At 35.3% G+C, this 13,804-nt stretch overlaps 1 protein-coding gene across 1 annotated transcript; it reads right to left on the bottom strand.

Moving 5' to 3' along the window:
- Window positions 1-6,301: 6,301 nt before the first annotated feature.
- LOC126888646 (uncharacterized) lies at window positions 6,302-6,988 on the bottom strand. The gene is made up of 2 exons (XM_050657005.1): window positions 6,979-6,988; window positions 6,302-6,933 (listed from the first exon to the last, which is right to left on the bottom strand). Exons 1-2 carry the CDS (start codon window positions 6,986-6,988, stop codon window positions 6,302-6,304), a joined length of 642 nt encoding a protein of 213 aa, XP_050512962.1.
- Between the last annotated feature and the right edge of the window lie 6,816 nt (window positions 6,989-13,804).

The raw sequence follows: 13,804 nt of genomic DNA, 5'->3' as shown, positions 1-13,804 counted from the left end.
CCGACATATTTGTTTGTCTCCCTTCTTGTTAATAGGTATTATATGGCTTTCATGCCAGTGTTTCGGTATTTCTTCTCTTTCCCAGACTTCTCTTATAAGATGATATATCTAAAGATGTAGTTTGTCTCCCCTTTTTTTAGTAGTTCCGCCTGTATGCCGTCTGGGCCTGGGGCTTTATGGTTTTTTAGGGACGAAATTGCGGACTTTACTTCAGCTAGTGTGGGCCCTGGTATTTCAGGTTCGGCTAACTGGTACTGTCTTTGTTGCCCTGTCGTTGTGGGGTTTTCTGTATTTAAGAGTTGCTCAAAAGCCTTTCTCCATTGGCGGCTTATCTCTTCGTCGTCAGTGAGCAATTGTCCTGCATCGTCTTTTATAAATCTTGGGCTGTTGATCGTGTTGCCCGTCATTGTTTTTATGCCCCTATAAAACTGTCTAGACTGACCGATTCTATGTTCCTCCTCGAGTTGCTGTATTCGTGCTTCTAGGTACTGTTTCTTTTTTCTTCTCAAAAGTCTTCTCGTTTGAGTCCTTACTCTGTTGTAGTCTTCCCTGTTCTCTTCTGTAGGTCGCGTTAGTAGCTCCAGCCTCTTGATTGCTTTCTGCTGTAAGCTTTGTTCGCACTCATGGTCAAAACCTGGCTTAATGAATCGATAAACTTAAAACTAAAACTAGTTGTTTTTAAATAGAGTAAAAGAGTAAACAGAATACTAAAATAATGGGTATTTTTAAATGCTATTGTGAGAGATGTTCATTTTGTGTAATTTATATTAGTCGAAAAAAATTTGTTTTATTTAAATTTATTTGAATTATATACTTTTCAAGTAAATCTCGTATTTAACTAAAAAGTTGGAAGAAGTTTTAGAATATGTTATACCCTAGTTATTAAATTTGGTTTCAGGGCAAGCCAAAACATTGATTCCAGATAAATAGTGAGCAAATTCTTAAGGCAATTTGCAAAATTAAGAACAGAGATTATTCTAAAGCTATTTTCTAGTATTGTTGAAGCTATTTTCTGGTTCACAGACATTCTTCGGTTTCGATTTACCCCTCCGAATCGTGATCAAAATACAAAACGTTGACCAATTAAACAAATTTTGATTTTGTTACTTTTGATTTTGTAAAAAAAATTTCTAGTAATTTAATTCTATGTCTTTTTTCAGCATTTGAAGTTTACAGTAAGAATTACCTACAATAATTACAAATAAAATGGGAAATACAGTAGAACCCCGATTATCCGTGTGCGGATTATCCGTGCTGCGGATTATCCGTGCTATGATTTTCTATTACTAAAATTGCATTTTTGAGGTTTTATCAAAATAGTGTCACCGTAAATCACTTCACCAACACTCTATGCGACGACAGGGAGACTCATAATGAAAGATTTATTTTTTCTGTTATCATTTTATGGTATGTACCTATGTATGTATACACGTACATATTATGTATTACATATAAGAAATCAATGTTCGGATTATCCGTGCTTTTCAATTATCCGTGCCAACCTCCGGTCCCGAGGAGCACAGATAATCGGGGTTCTACTGTATATTATTATTTAATTTTTCAGTGTTTAAGCAGAAAGCCATTTTGTTAAATAGAAATAAATTGGTGTGGTTTCTAACAATAGCAGCATTATTATTTAGTTTACAGGTAATAGTTCAAATATGTAGAGATATAGAACAACCGATGTAACGTATTCTATCTGTAACGTTACAAACGTCACATCTTTGGTATTTTATTCTTAAACTATTATTTTACTTTATTTTCTTTAATATATCATTATCAATAATTTTCTTCTATTTGTTTTACCAGTTTTCTTCGTTAAAAACTCGTTGGCGCCCTCGTTTATTATCCTCTTTTATTATCCCCTTTTATTACTCTCTTTTTTATCTTCTATTTAATATATCTCTTTTCATCTAATATCTCAATCATCAACTGAACATACTGAACGTACCCTGTATATTCTGACTCTGTAAGCATTTGTCTTTCAATACGGAAGACGCCTGTACTGAACTAGTACTTGGTTGTCATTTCAAAAGTCGCACTGTCATGAAAGTGTCACTTCATCCCTACCAGAAGACACGAAATGGAAGGGAAAAATTATTCCTTATATAGGCATGTAATTTGACAATTAAAACATTTTTATTTCAACAATCAACTAACTCTCTTGGGTTAAGAATATTACGTATCATATTTTAATTACATTTCTACATGCATACCTAGCTTCTTATAAAATTTTTTCAAATTTTTTATATCTAACCTCCAATGTCAAAAGCATGGTTTTTGATATTTTAGTTTTAAATATATCATCTTTTTAGTTTACATATATGCACATTTAGTAATCAAAGTTTACCTATTCTCCTCATCTAAATTTCACTTAATTTATTCTTGTCATCTGCTACTCTTTCTGGCGATTAGAATGGCAGACGGCACACGTTGGTTTATCTTCTTGATTGTTGATATGTGTGTTTTTATCTTATAGTTTTTTCGACAGAAATCAACCTTTCTCTCTTCGGGAGCTTCAAGTCATCCACACCGGTGATGGAACTAAGGCTGACACAATGGAGACCAACAACTAGACTGCAAACGGTAATTTTATTGTTGTAACGAAAATGTGTTTCCCTTTGGTCTCGGAAGACAAGGTGGATGTTAGCGACGACCAGACCCGATGCGTTTGCCTGCTGAGTTGTGACTCAAGAAAAAAACCACAAACAATAAATATGCTTGTGTTTCTTTTACTTTGACTAGCTGTCAATAAATCACTAGGTCTGGCGTACACTTTCGCAGTTTTAAGAAAACAATTTCGATGCATTCTTTGTTGACATAATGGTCTGATATGATAACTAATTTATGTGGGTGAGGAAACAGATGTTGACAGAGTAAAGCCATTTCACTCTTAGCATTTTTGTGTTTAATTTAATGTGAATTTAAATGGACTAAGTTGTTTCGCTTTTGAGAAAAAATATTAAAATTAAAATTAGCGAAATAATAATTAAAGCGTATCGCTATACACCCCCTTCCGAGAGACTAAGGCTAATATATACAAATTATAATAAATTGAAAATAGAAAAAAATGCAAAGTTTATACGAGGAGAACGAAAAATCACTTAATACACTGTAAGCTGACACTCTCTTGGTAGTTTCCGGTAAATCTTGCTCTTCTTCTCGGCCTGTTGTCTATTTTGCTGGATACTGTCATTTCTTTTGTTTCGTGATGGGTAGAGTCGTGAAGCTCGTACGCTGGTTTCAATCTGTCTATGGAAATTGTTGATTGTTTTCCATTTACCCGGACGACAAAAGTCTTGTCACCTCGCTGAACAACTGGAAAAAGCCCGCGATATGGGTTTCCTAAGCTGCTTTTGATTGTATCACGGCGGATGAAAACGTGAGAGGTGGTTTTCATGTCTTTAAAAATGAAGGTACTTTTGGATCCATGATGCGACGGTTGCGTAGGAAGGAGGTTTTCGAAATGGTTTCGAAGCGTTTTTAAATAAATGTGAGTATTGTCGTCGGTGTTTCTTTGTGACGAAAACAATAGTTCACCTGGCAAACACAATGGTTCTCCGTACACGAGTTCGGCGGCGGAAGTACCTAAATCTTCTCTCCACGCTGCTCGTATGCCCAGTAACACTGAAGGTAGGCTTTCGGTCCATCGGATGTTTTCATGACATCGAATTGCTGCTTTTAACTGTCGATGAAACCTTTCTACCATACCATTTGCTTGCGAATGATAGGCGGTTGTCCTTAAATGGGAAGTTCCAGTTAATTTGCATATTGATTTGAAGAGATGCGATTCGATTTGCCGGCCTTGATCTGTTGTGATGCGCTTGGGAGAGCCGAAACGAGCTATCCAACCAGAAAAAAATGTTCTGGCTACTGTGTCTGCTTCTTGATTAGGCACCGGGAAGGCTTCTGGCCAACGTGTGAAACGATCGACACATGTCAAACAGTATCTGTTTCCTTCTGAAACCGGCATCACTATAATATCTATGTGGACATGTTCGAATCGGCTGGAAGGTGGTAGAAAACTTCCAGTAGGTGAAACAATGTGGCGCGATATTTTCGATTTTTGGCACTGTAGACACGCTCGAGTCCATTTCCTCACATCTGATTTAATGGATGGCCAAACATATCGCTGTGTGACCATCTTCACAGAACTCTTGATTCCGGGATGTGCTAGGTTATGCATGGTGCGAAAGATTGCCATTCGAAGTGGTTTCGGTACAAATCGTCTGGCTGTAGATGTTGATATGTCACAGTACAAACTAACGTTTTGTTCGGAAAAGCGTATTTTCTTCATTTGTAGTGATGTTTTCTCACTTAAAAAAGTTTGCAGTTCTGGATCAGCTTCTTGTGCGAGAGCTAAGTCAGTGATGTCGATATTTTCTTGATGCTATCGACTCGAGATAGTGCGTCTGCCACAATATTTGTTAAACCAGAAATGTGCTGAATGTTAGTGCAAAACTGTCCTATATATTCTAAATATCTAAACTGTCTAGGACTACATTTATCTAGCTTCTGAGTAAAGGCGAAGGTGATTGGTTTCTGGTCTGTGTATATCGTTATGTCCTTGCCTTCGATCATATGTCTGAAGTGTTTTATGGCTAGATATATAGCTAATAGTTCTCTGTCGTATGCACTATATTTCTTTTCGCTAGGTGAGAATTTCTTAGAAAAGAAAGCTAAAGGTTTCATACCTGTATCCTTTTTTGTTGTAGTACAGCTCCCGCACAAAAATCAGAAGCGTCACAAGTGATGGAGAAATCAAAATCGTTTACAGGGTGGCTCAGTAAAGCAGCGTTAGCTAAACTGTCTTTGCAGTCGTCAAAGACTTGGATTCGCTGTGGTGTCCATTCGATTGGTGCTTTTCCTTTGACATTACCTTTTAGGGCATCATATAGTGGTGCTTGTAGCTCAGCTGCATTGGGTATGAACCTTCGGTAGAAATTTAACATACCTAGAAATCTGCGTAGGTCTTTCACTGTTTTTGGCTGAGTGAAATTTTGTACAGCTGCTACTTTTTCTTGTGGAGGTGTGAGTCCTCCATCTGATACTGTGTGTCCCAAAAAGGTAATCTCGTTTTTGCCGAATTGACACTTCGCTGGATTTATCACAACGCCAAACTGCTTGAGCCTTTTGAAAATCTCTTCCAAATGCGACATATGCTGCTCTTTGGATTCTGATGCAATGAGAATGTCATCGATGTAGGCGTAGGAGAAATCTAGACCACGTAAAATCTCGTCTATGAAACGCTGGAATGTCTGTCCTGCGTTTCGTAAACCAAAAGGCATATATAAGTATTCGTACAGCCCAAGTGGTGTGGTAACGGTGGTTTTTTGTATGTCTTCGGTAGCTACTGGTATCTGGTTGTATGCTCTCACTAAACCTATTGTAGAGAAAATTGTCTTACCAGCTAGCACCTGACCGAAATCTTCGATGTGCGGAATTGGATATCGATCTGGAACTGTTTTTTGGTTGAGACGTCGATAATCTCCGCAGGGTCTCCATTCCTCACCTTTCTTCGGGACCATGTGCAGTGAAGTAGACCAGTTACTTTTCGATGGTTTTATGATGCCTAGTCGTAGAAGATTTTCGCACTCTTTTTTAGCCCATTGCAGTTTGTCAGGTGCTAATCGTCGAGGCTTCGAAAAAACGGGTGGACCTGGTGTTGTATCGATGTGGTGCTTGGTTTGATGTTGAATGTCTTTCACGATACCGGCGGGTCGCGTGATTTCCGGAAATCGTAGCAGCAGTTCATGGTAACGCGACGCTTCCGCGATAGTCTTTACGCTGCCGTCGAAACACTCTTTAACGAGTCCCTTTGTTCGAAGAGTTGTCGTACTGTCTACTAAGCACTGGTTAGCAATGTCCACTAGGAGCGCAAAATGGGAAAGAAAATCAGCACCGATAATGGGCTTTGAAATGTCCGCCACTACGAATCGCCACGTAAAATCACGCCGTAGTCCGATGTTTAATGTCAAGTTCACATAGCCGTACGTCGCGATTTTAGTGTCATTGGCCGCGTATAGTTCGTATGAAGTCTTTTCGCGTGCACCCCGTACCTATTTTCGCGAGAAAACGCACAGATCGGCTCCGGTGTCGATTAAAAACTATTTTTTTGTATCATAGTCTGTGACGAGAAGGCGGCGAGACTTTGGGCTTCGATTGGATGCCGCATTTACCGACTGCCCGCGACGTTTCCCTGCTGCTTGCACGGAGGAGAGCACTTTTGAGCTTGGTCACCAAAACGGTAGTGATACCGACATAATATGTCACTATTATGTTCCCTACTGTAGCTACTGTCTCAAGGATATGGTCTTCGTCTTGAGTTGCTGCGGTTTCGGCGGTATGTGTTAGCTTGTGCTTGAGCATTTGACAAGCTGGATAGCTGGATTTTCATTTCAGCTAATTCGGCTGTCAATTTCTCTATGGTACTTTCAAGAGCGTTAGAAGCTTCTGAAATTTGGGCCCTAGGAGCTATCGCTTCAGATATTGTGTCAGCTAGCACGGCAACTGCGTCCAAACTAGCTTTAGCTTGAGTAGCTAGAATAGCCTGTGTAGACGCTGGCAGTCTGCCTAACCACAGAGACCTTACAATATTTTCTGGTACCGTTGTGCCTGCTAAAGACTGTAAATGTCGTAAGAACTGCGAAGGTCTTCGATCGCCCAGTTCTTCATGCTCGAGTAGTCTTTTAATCTTTTGTTGCTGTGATGCACTAAGTCTCTTAATTAATTCTGATTTTAATTTTGCATACCTCTCTGTGGCTGGTGGTGAAACAATGATGTCCCTAACTTCTAATATGTAGGCTGTGTCTAAATTGGCAACTGTATAGTTAAATTTGGTTGCGTCACTTGTTATATTTGCCAGTGTAAATTGGTTTTCTACTTGCAGGAACCATATTTCAGGATCGTTGGGCCAGAAAGGTGGGATTTTAACTTAAATCCGATCGACTGAAGCACTGGTGTTGGCACTGGTATTACCGTCCGTCATTTTCGATGTCCACTGTATATTATTAACCGGCAAAAATATATTATTAACACTAACTTTTTTTAAATTTTTGCGGCGGTTTAAAATACTCGCGGGGGTCACCAATATTCCGATGGGTGAGTTGCTGGAATTTAATTAAAAATGAATATAATAAAACAAACGGTAATTTTATTGTTGTAACGAAAATGTGTTTCGCTTTGGTCTCGGAAGACAAGGTGGATGTTAGCGACGACCAGATCCGATGCGTTTGCCTGCTGAGTTGTGACTCAAGAAAAAACCACAAACGATAAATATGTTTGTGTTTCTTTTACTTTGACCAGCTGTCAATAAATCACTAGGTCTGGCGTACACTTTGGCAGTTTTAAGAAAACAATTTCGATGCATTCTTTGTTGACATAATGGTCTGATATGATAACTAATTTATGTGGGTGAGGAAACAGATGTTGACAGAGTAAAGCCGTTTCACTCTTAGCATTTTTGTGTTTAATTTAATGTGAATTTCGAATGACTAAGTTGTTTCGCTTTTGAGAAAAAATATTAAAATTAAAATTAGAGAAATAGTAATTAAAGCGTATCGCTATAGGTGTAACGATGGCTATCTTGGATGATTGAGGTAATATTTTCGAATATTATTTCAATTAGCTGGGGTAGTCCATCGCTTATTTCGTTTCAACTTCGAGAAGGCCTTGTTTCAAATGAAAAGAATTGCAACGACTTTTAAACATTGTGAACGAAACAGGTGATAAATATGGGCTAACAATTAATACTCATTATGGCGCGTCCGCATTGGTAAAAATTTGCGACACAAATTCTTGCTACGAAACATTAGTTCAATACGCACGAAAAATTTACCAATGCGGACGCGCCATAAGACAAAACAAATTACATTTTTAATTAACTAATGTTTGACGTTTCGATTTCCACTCCAGAATTCGTTCTCAAAAAAAGAAATATTCTGAAAAATTCTGGGAAGATTTTATAACTCGATTTTTTTGCCTAAAATCGCTAAAAAAATAAAAATACTAATAGGGAGTGCAGATAGATTTTCACTTCGGATAAAATCAAACAAGATAGAACTTTATGCAATTTCATTAAGAAATGTTTAATAAACAATATATCAAAAGTTCTACTCGAGAAGTGGGTGCTTCATTTTTTATTAAACAAATGAACTACGAAATTAGATTTTTTTTAAATAACTCCGAAAATATAAATCTTAGAAAAAACTGACTTGGCCATTGAAAAATTCAGATAATTTTACAAAAAAAAACCTTATATAAAGAATTTTCTAAAATTAAATCTGTATCTTCTATAATTTTTTATTTATAACGTTAAAGTCACCCTTCTCACAAACATTGTCGTACTGTAAACTAACGTACGGCGTTACGACTAAGTGCACGGTTATGTTATTTTAATGTAATTCTTTAACTAATGGATCAAATGAAATTTTACAAATTGAACATGAAAGAACAATAATTAAGCTATCTTATGGTTACACTTAGAGATGCATCAAGTCAAACTAGTTTGATTTTACTCAACAAACTTGACTTGACTTGAAAATCAAACTTTTTGTGTAAAAAAGTTTGACTTGACTTGATTTCGATATCTTTAGGTTTGACTTGAATTCAAACATCTTCAAACAGTTTGAAAAGTTTGAATATTACGCAACGTGTTTATTCGTTCAGTGGCGGATCAACGGGGGGGGAGTAATGGGTGGGGGAGAGGTAGAGGAAATCCCCCAATCCCAACAAGGTCCAAAAAAATTTTTTTGACAAATTTCAATAAACAGAAATGTATTGGCTGATATGATATTTAAACCGCAGACAGACAAATAAAACCCAATAAGCGCGCCAGTTAGGATAATAATTATTAAGAAAGCTTATAGCGTTTTATAGTATGATACAATTGATCCAAAGAATGGCATAAACCAGACAAATAAAGTGAAAGTTATCATCCAACACCAAATTGTTCTATATGGTCCACATAATGTTCAGAAAAAAGTCACACCATATTGAGCGTCGGGTTTGAAAGGGAAGAGGGGGGAGAAATCGGTAAATTCGTAGTTTTTTACGTTTTTCGTCAATATTTTTAAAACTATGCGATTTAGCATGAACAACCTTTTATACAAAAATGTTCTACATTCAATTTGAAATAAAAAAAGGCCCATTGCATAATCCTTCTAAAATGAACGGTTCCAAAGTTACTGAGGTAGTATAGTATAACTGGTCAAAAAAAGGTATAACCCAAACATCCAAAGAAAGAGTCTTCCTCCAACACCAAATTGTTCTATATGGTCCACATATTGTGCAGTAAAAAGTTACACCATTTTGAGCGCCCGGATTGGAGTGGAGATTGGGGAGAAATCGATAAATTAGTATTTTTTTTACGTTTTTCGTCAATATTTCTAAAACTATACTTTAGCGTAAACAATGTTCTATACAATTCTACATAAAATTTAAAACAAAAAAGGTCCTATATATAATTGTTATATAATCAACGCTTCCAGAGTTACGGAGAGTGAAAAGTGGAGCTTTTCGATATTTTTTATATTTTTTTAACAATTGATGATGATTTTGGGTGGTGAGGTTGACGTTTCTTCGAGGGCTTATCACTAACATGCCACTGAAATAGCAAATTTTATTTACAAAACACAATCCTGTTAAAGAAAATTTCTTTCGTCAGTATAATAATATTATAAATTTCCCAATAAATATAAAAAGTATCGAAAATTTCCAGTTTTCACCCTCCGTAACTCTGGAACCGTTGATTTTATAACATATATGTATAGGACCTTTTTGTTTTAAATTTTATGTAGAATCCTTTAGAAACCGCATAGTTTTAGAAATATTGACGAAAAACGTAAAAATCGCCGAATTTACCGATTTCTTCCCCCTCTCCCCCCAAACCCGACGCTGAAAATGGTGTGTGTGACTTTTTTCTTAACATTATGTGGACCATATAGAACAATTTGGTGTTGGAGGATAACTTTCACTTTGGATGTCTGGGTTTGGGTCTAGTTATAAGTTATACCATACTATTAATGCATATTTATACATTAATTTTTTAAAAATTTAAACCCAACATTTGTAGCCTGTCTCCGAAAGAAATTTAAATTGTAGATAAATGTAGGTAAAACCATATAGACCTGGATCCCGCGTACCAAAAAAAAGTTGATTAATAGCAAGCTGAAAATTTGTTAATAGATTAACGGTGTCTAGTCAGACAAACTTTCATGTATGGGAACACTGGAACAGGGAAAGTTTTAATTGTGGAACAGGTTAAAAATTTGAAACGACAGACTACGTAAACGTTCCATGTATTTTGTCGGATAGAACTTCCGATTGATTAACATCCGATTGATTTGTTACCCTTTCATTAAACTCTCATGCAAAAATCAGACTGGTGTTTATCATCAACTGGGCATTTTAATGAGTGGAACATGAAGAACATGTCAAATGACAGGATTCATGTTGGTTAGTAATAGCAGTCTGACTTTTGCATGAGAGTTTAATGAAAGGGTAACAAATCAATTGGATGTTATGTCCGACAAAATACATGGGACGTTTTCGTAATCTGACGTTCCAAATTATTAAACTGTTCCACAATTAAAATTTCCACCGTTCCAGTGTTCCCGTACATCTAAGTTTGTCCAACTAGGCACCGTTAAGCTATTAACAAATTTTCGGCTTGCTATTAATCAACTTTTTTTGGTACGCAGGATCCAGGTCTAATAACCCAATGGTTAGTTTTGAATTTTAAAGAAATACCAACAAATATACAACAATACGTTTGTATTGTATTTTCGAGTAAACTAGCAGATTGGTATGTACCAGATGTTTTTCTAACTGGCCCTTAAATGCCTTTTTTAATAAAAGAAAGTCATAAAAATTCCAAATCATTTTATTTTGAGCTGTCCATTGAGACACATGTTACTGTGCTTGACTGCTAAATACAAATTTTAAGATTTTTTCACTTGAATAATATTTTGTCCTATTGTAACATGAGCGTAGGTGAGAGGGCAATAAAATACAATCCAGGGGTTCTATGTAAAATATAAACGAAAGTTGAAAAGGTGGAAGATTGTGATTCGGTAGTTTTTGAAGTTATACTTCTTTACCGGCGATATGAGGGTGAATTTTTATATGTTAAAACATATGATCCCGGCGCATGCGCATTATAACTTTGTTCTGATTGGATGTTCAAATGACATGTCAAAAATTATTCAATATGGCGGCTGTGGCACAGCTGTAGTTAGATATGGTTAGTTTATGGTTGTTGCGTTTTAAAATTTGTGTGAAAAGAAACAACAAACAAAAGTTAGTTAATAGTTATACTGCCTTTTTAAACAGTTTTCATATACCTATATTTTTGGACTTTTGGACTATTTTGGACAAGGAAAACTCATTCTAATTTGGTAAGTAGTTTTTATTATAATCATATTGTAATTATACATTTGAATTAGGTTGAAATACAGTAGAGCGTCGATTATCCGAACTAATTGGGGGACATAGGTGTTCGGAAAACCGATTTGTTCGGATAATCGAACTACAATATATTGATACATATTTATAGTCATACATATTTATCCACAAGTGAATAAAAGCCATATTTATATACCTACATATTTATTTATATCTTGATAATGACAACTAGCAACTAAACAAAAAAGTGCAGTCTTTGCAACAACATAATTATTTTTGGATGCAATATTGAAGAAAATTGAAGATATTTTAAGCGTCAATTACTAACGCTTGCTCGGTATTCGAGTGCGGGACGCGGGAGTCGATAGTTCGAGTAAGCGGTCGTTCGGTTGATCGAGGTTCGGATATTCGACGCTCTACTGTACATTTATTTTCTCAAGAATGGGGATTTTAGAGAGAAATCCCAAATTGGGTCGGATTTTTATTTTTTTAATTATGATTTTTTGGCGTAGATTTATTTATCTAGTAGGTATGTAATGCTTTGATTTACATACTTAATTTGATTACCAACAAAAGTTCTACCAATCTTCATCTAATATATTGTTTTCTTACTGTTTTGTTATATTTTAATATTCTCTTCCACAAAATTTAAACTACATAATTTAATTATATTCAAAATAACTGTCAAACAGTAAAACGTTCAGTTACTCTATTTTTCCACATGACAAATAATGTGGAATTGGACGAGTGAGTCTAGGCTTCGATTACGAATCAAAGCGCCCCGAAATTCACGGGTTCGATTCCCGATGCAAGTTTTTATTTTTTATTTTTTTTATGCATTTTATGATTGTAAGTATATTTTTGTTATATATTTTTTTTTTCAGAAAATGCGTATTTAAAATTTTTGACAACAATTATTATCGTTCAGAAATCATTTTTTCTTTGTGGCATTTTTAAATGTGTTTGTGTGCGTTTTATTCTTTTATTTTTTTAAATTTTTGGTATTGTCTTAAAAATAACATAATAATGTAGTAGAAGTATAACTTCTTACGTGCGTACAAAGTACACACCCATTCTTTTTTTTTTTTATTTAAGTTAAAAAAACAATGTTACGTAATAGTGATGTAACGAATATTCGTATTCGTATTCGCATTCGGGAATATCCGCATCTTTTTGCATATTCGCATTCGCGTTCGCATTCGCAAAATTGGTGCCAATGTTTTGCAAATATGAATATCAGAGAAGAGAAATAATAATTTGAAAATAAAGTTAGATTAATAAAATTAAAATCTATTCTCTTTCTCATCTTTTTTATTAAAAAAAGGTAACTCAACCTCGTATAATCAGATTATCAGCCTTCACGTTGTTTTATTATTTGGCATAATGTAATAAAGCTTGAGGTTCAGATTGATTTACACTAAATATCAATTAACTTCTCATTACAAATTTAGAAAACATTTCAAAAATAAAAACAAATTAAAAAAACTGAGCATTCGCATTCTCATCCGCATTCGCGAATGTCGTTATTAGATATTCGCATTCGCATTCGTATTCGCGAATGTTCAAAAAATGACATTTGTTACATCACTATTACGTAATGCGCTGTTCGAACCATCCTACCCCCTCCCCGTGTAACGCGCCGTAACGTTTTACATGACCCCCCCCCCAACTTGCGTTACGTAATACTTGAACGTGAACGCTCCCAAAGTAGATTAAATTACACTTTGTATGATAAAAAAACTATCCAACGAATTCTTTGTTTTAATCTAGTAACACTCAGATATAAAAAAGTTATATGGATAAAACGAAACTTGCCAGCAAGCAGTTTAAGCATTCAGGAATCATTTTCAAGAAATTTAAATTTACGACCCTATTTTGATTATAATCGCTTCCCGTATTAAGTTACTTTTATGTGGCACTCATTGTATTATCAATTTTCTTATCTTAATTGGCAACTAACATGTCAATCTCGACAAAAACGTATATCTACTAAATAGATTATTTTTCAAACTCTTTCAAACTAGTTTGACAAACAGTTTGAATTTTCAAACTTGTACTATTGACCAGTTTGACTTGACTTGAAATATTTGTCAGAAGGATTGACTTGAGTTTGACTTGAAATTAAGTCAAACTCAAGTCAAGTTCAAACATTCAAGTCAAACTTGTGCAACTCTAGTTACACTAGAAAGAAATAAAATATATGGACGGTGTGGGCGGAAAATGAGCCTTACATGAATTTTGTATAAAAATGATTTAAAAATGTGTAACTAATATAATTTTTCTTACAAAACTCTCAATTCTGCACAACTTACCTTTCAAGCATCTTACTAAATGATGTTTCATTCAAAAAGAATCTCAAAAATTTATTTCAAATGATATGACGTCTCAAAAAATGTAATTT

The sequence above is a fragment of the Diabrotica virgifera genome, chromosome 7 (genome assembly GCF_917563875.1).
Source record: "Diabrotica virgifera virgifera chromosome 7, PGI_DIABVI_V3a".
Classification (NCBI taxonomy): Eukaryota; Metazoa; Arthropoda; class Insecta; order Coleoptera; family Chrysomelidae; genus Diabrotica; species Diabrotica virgifera.
Note: the sequence above shows the minus strand (reverse complement) of the source record. Positions and strands in the feature narration are given on the sequence as shown.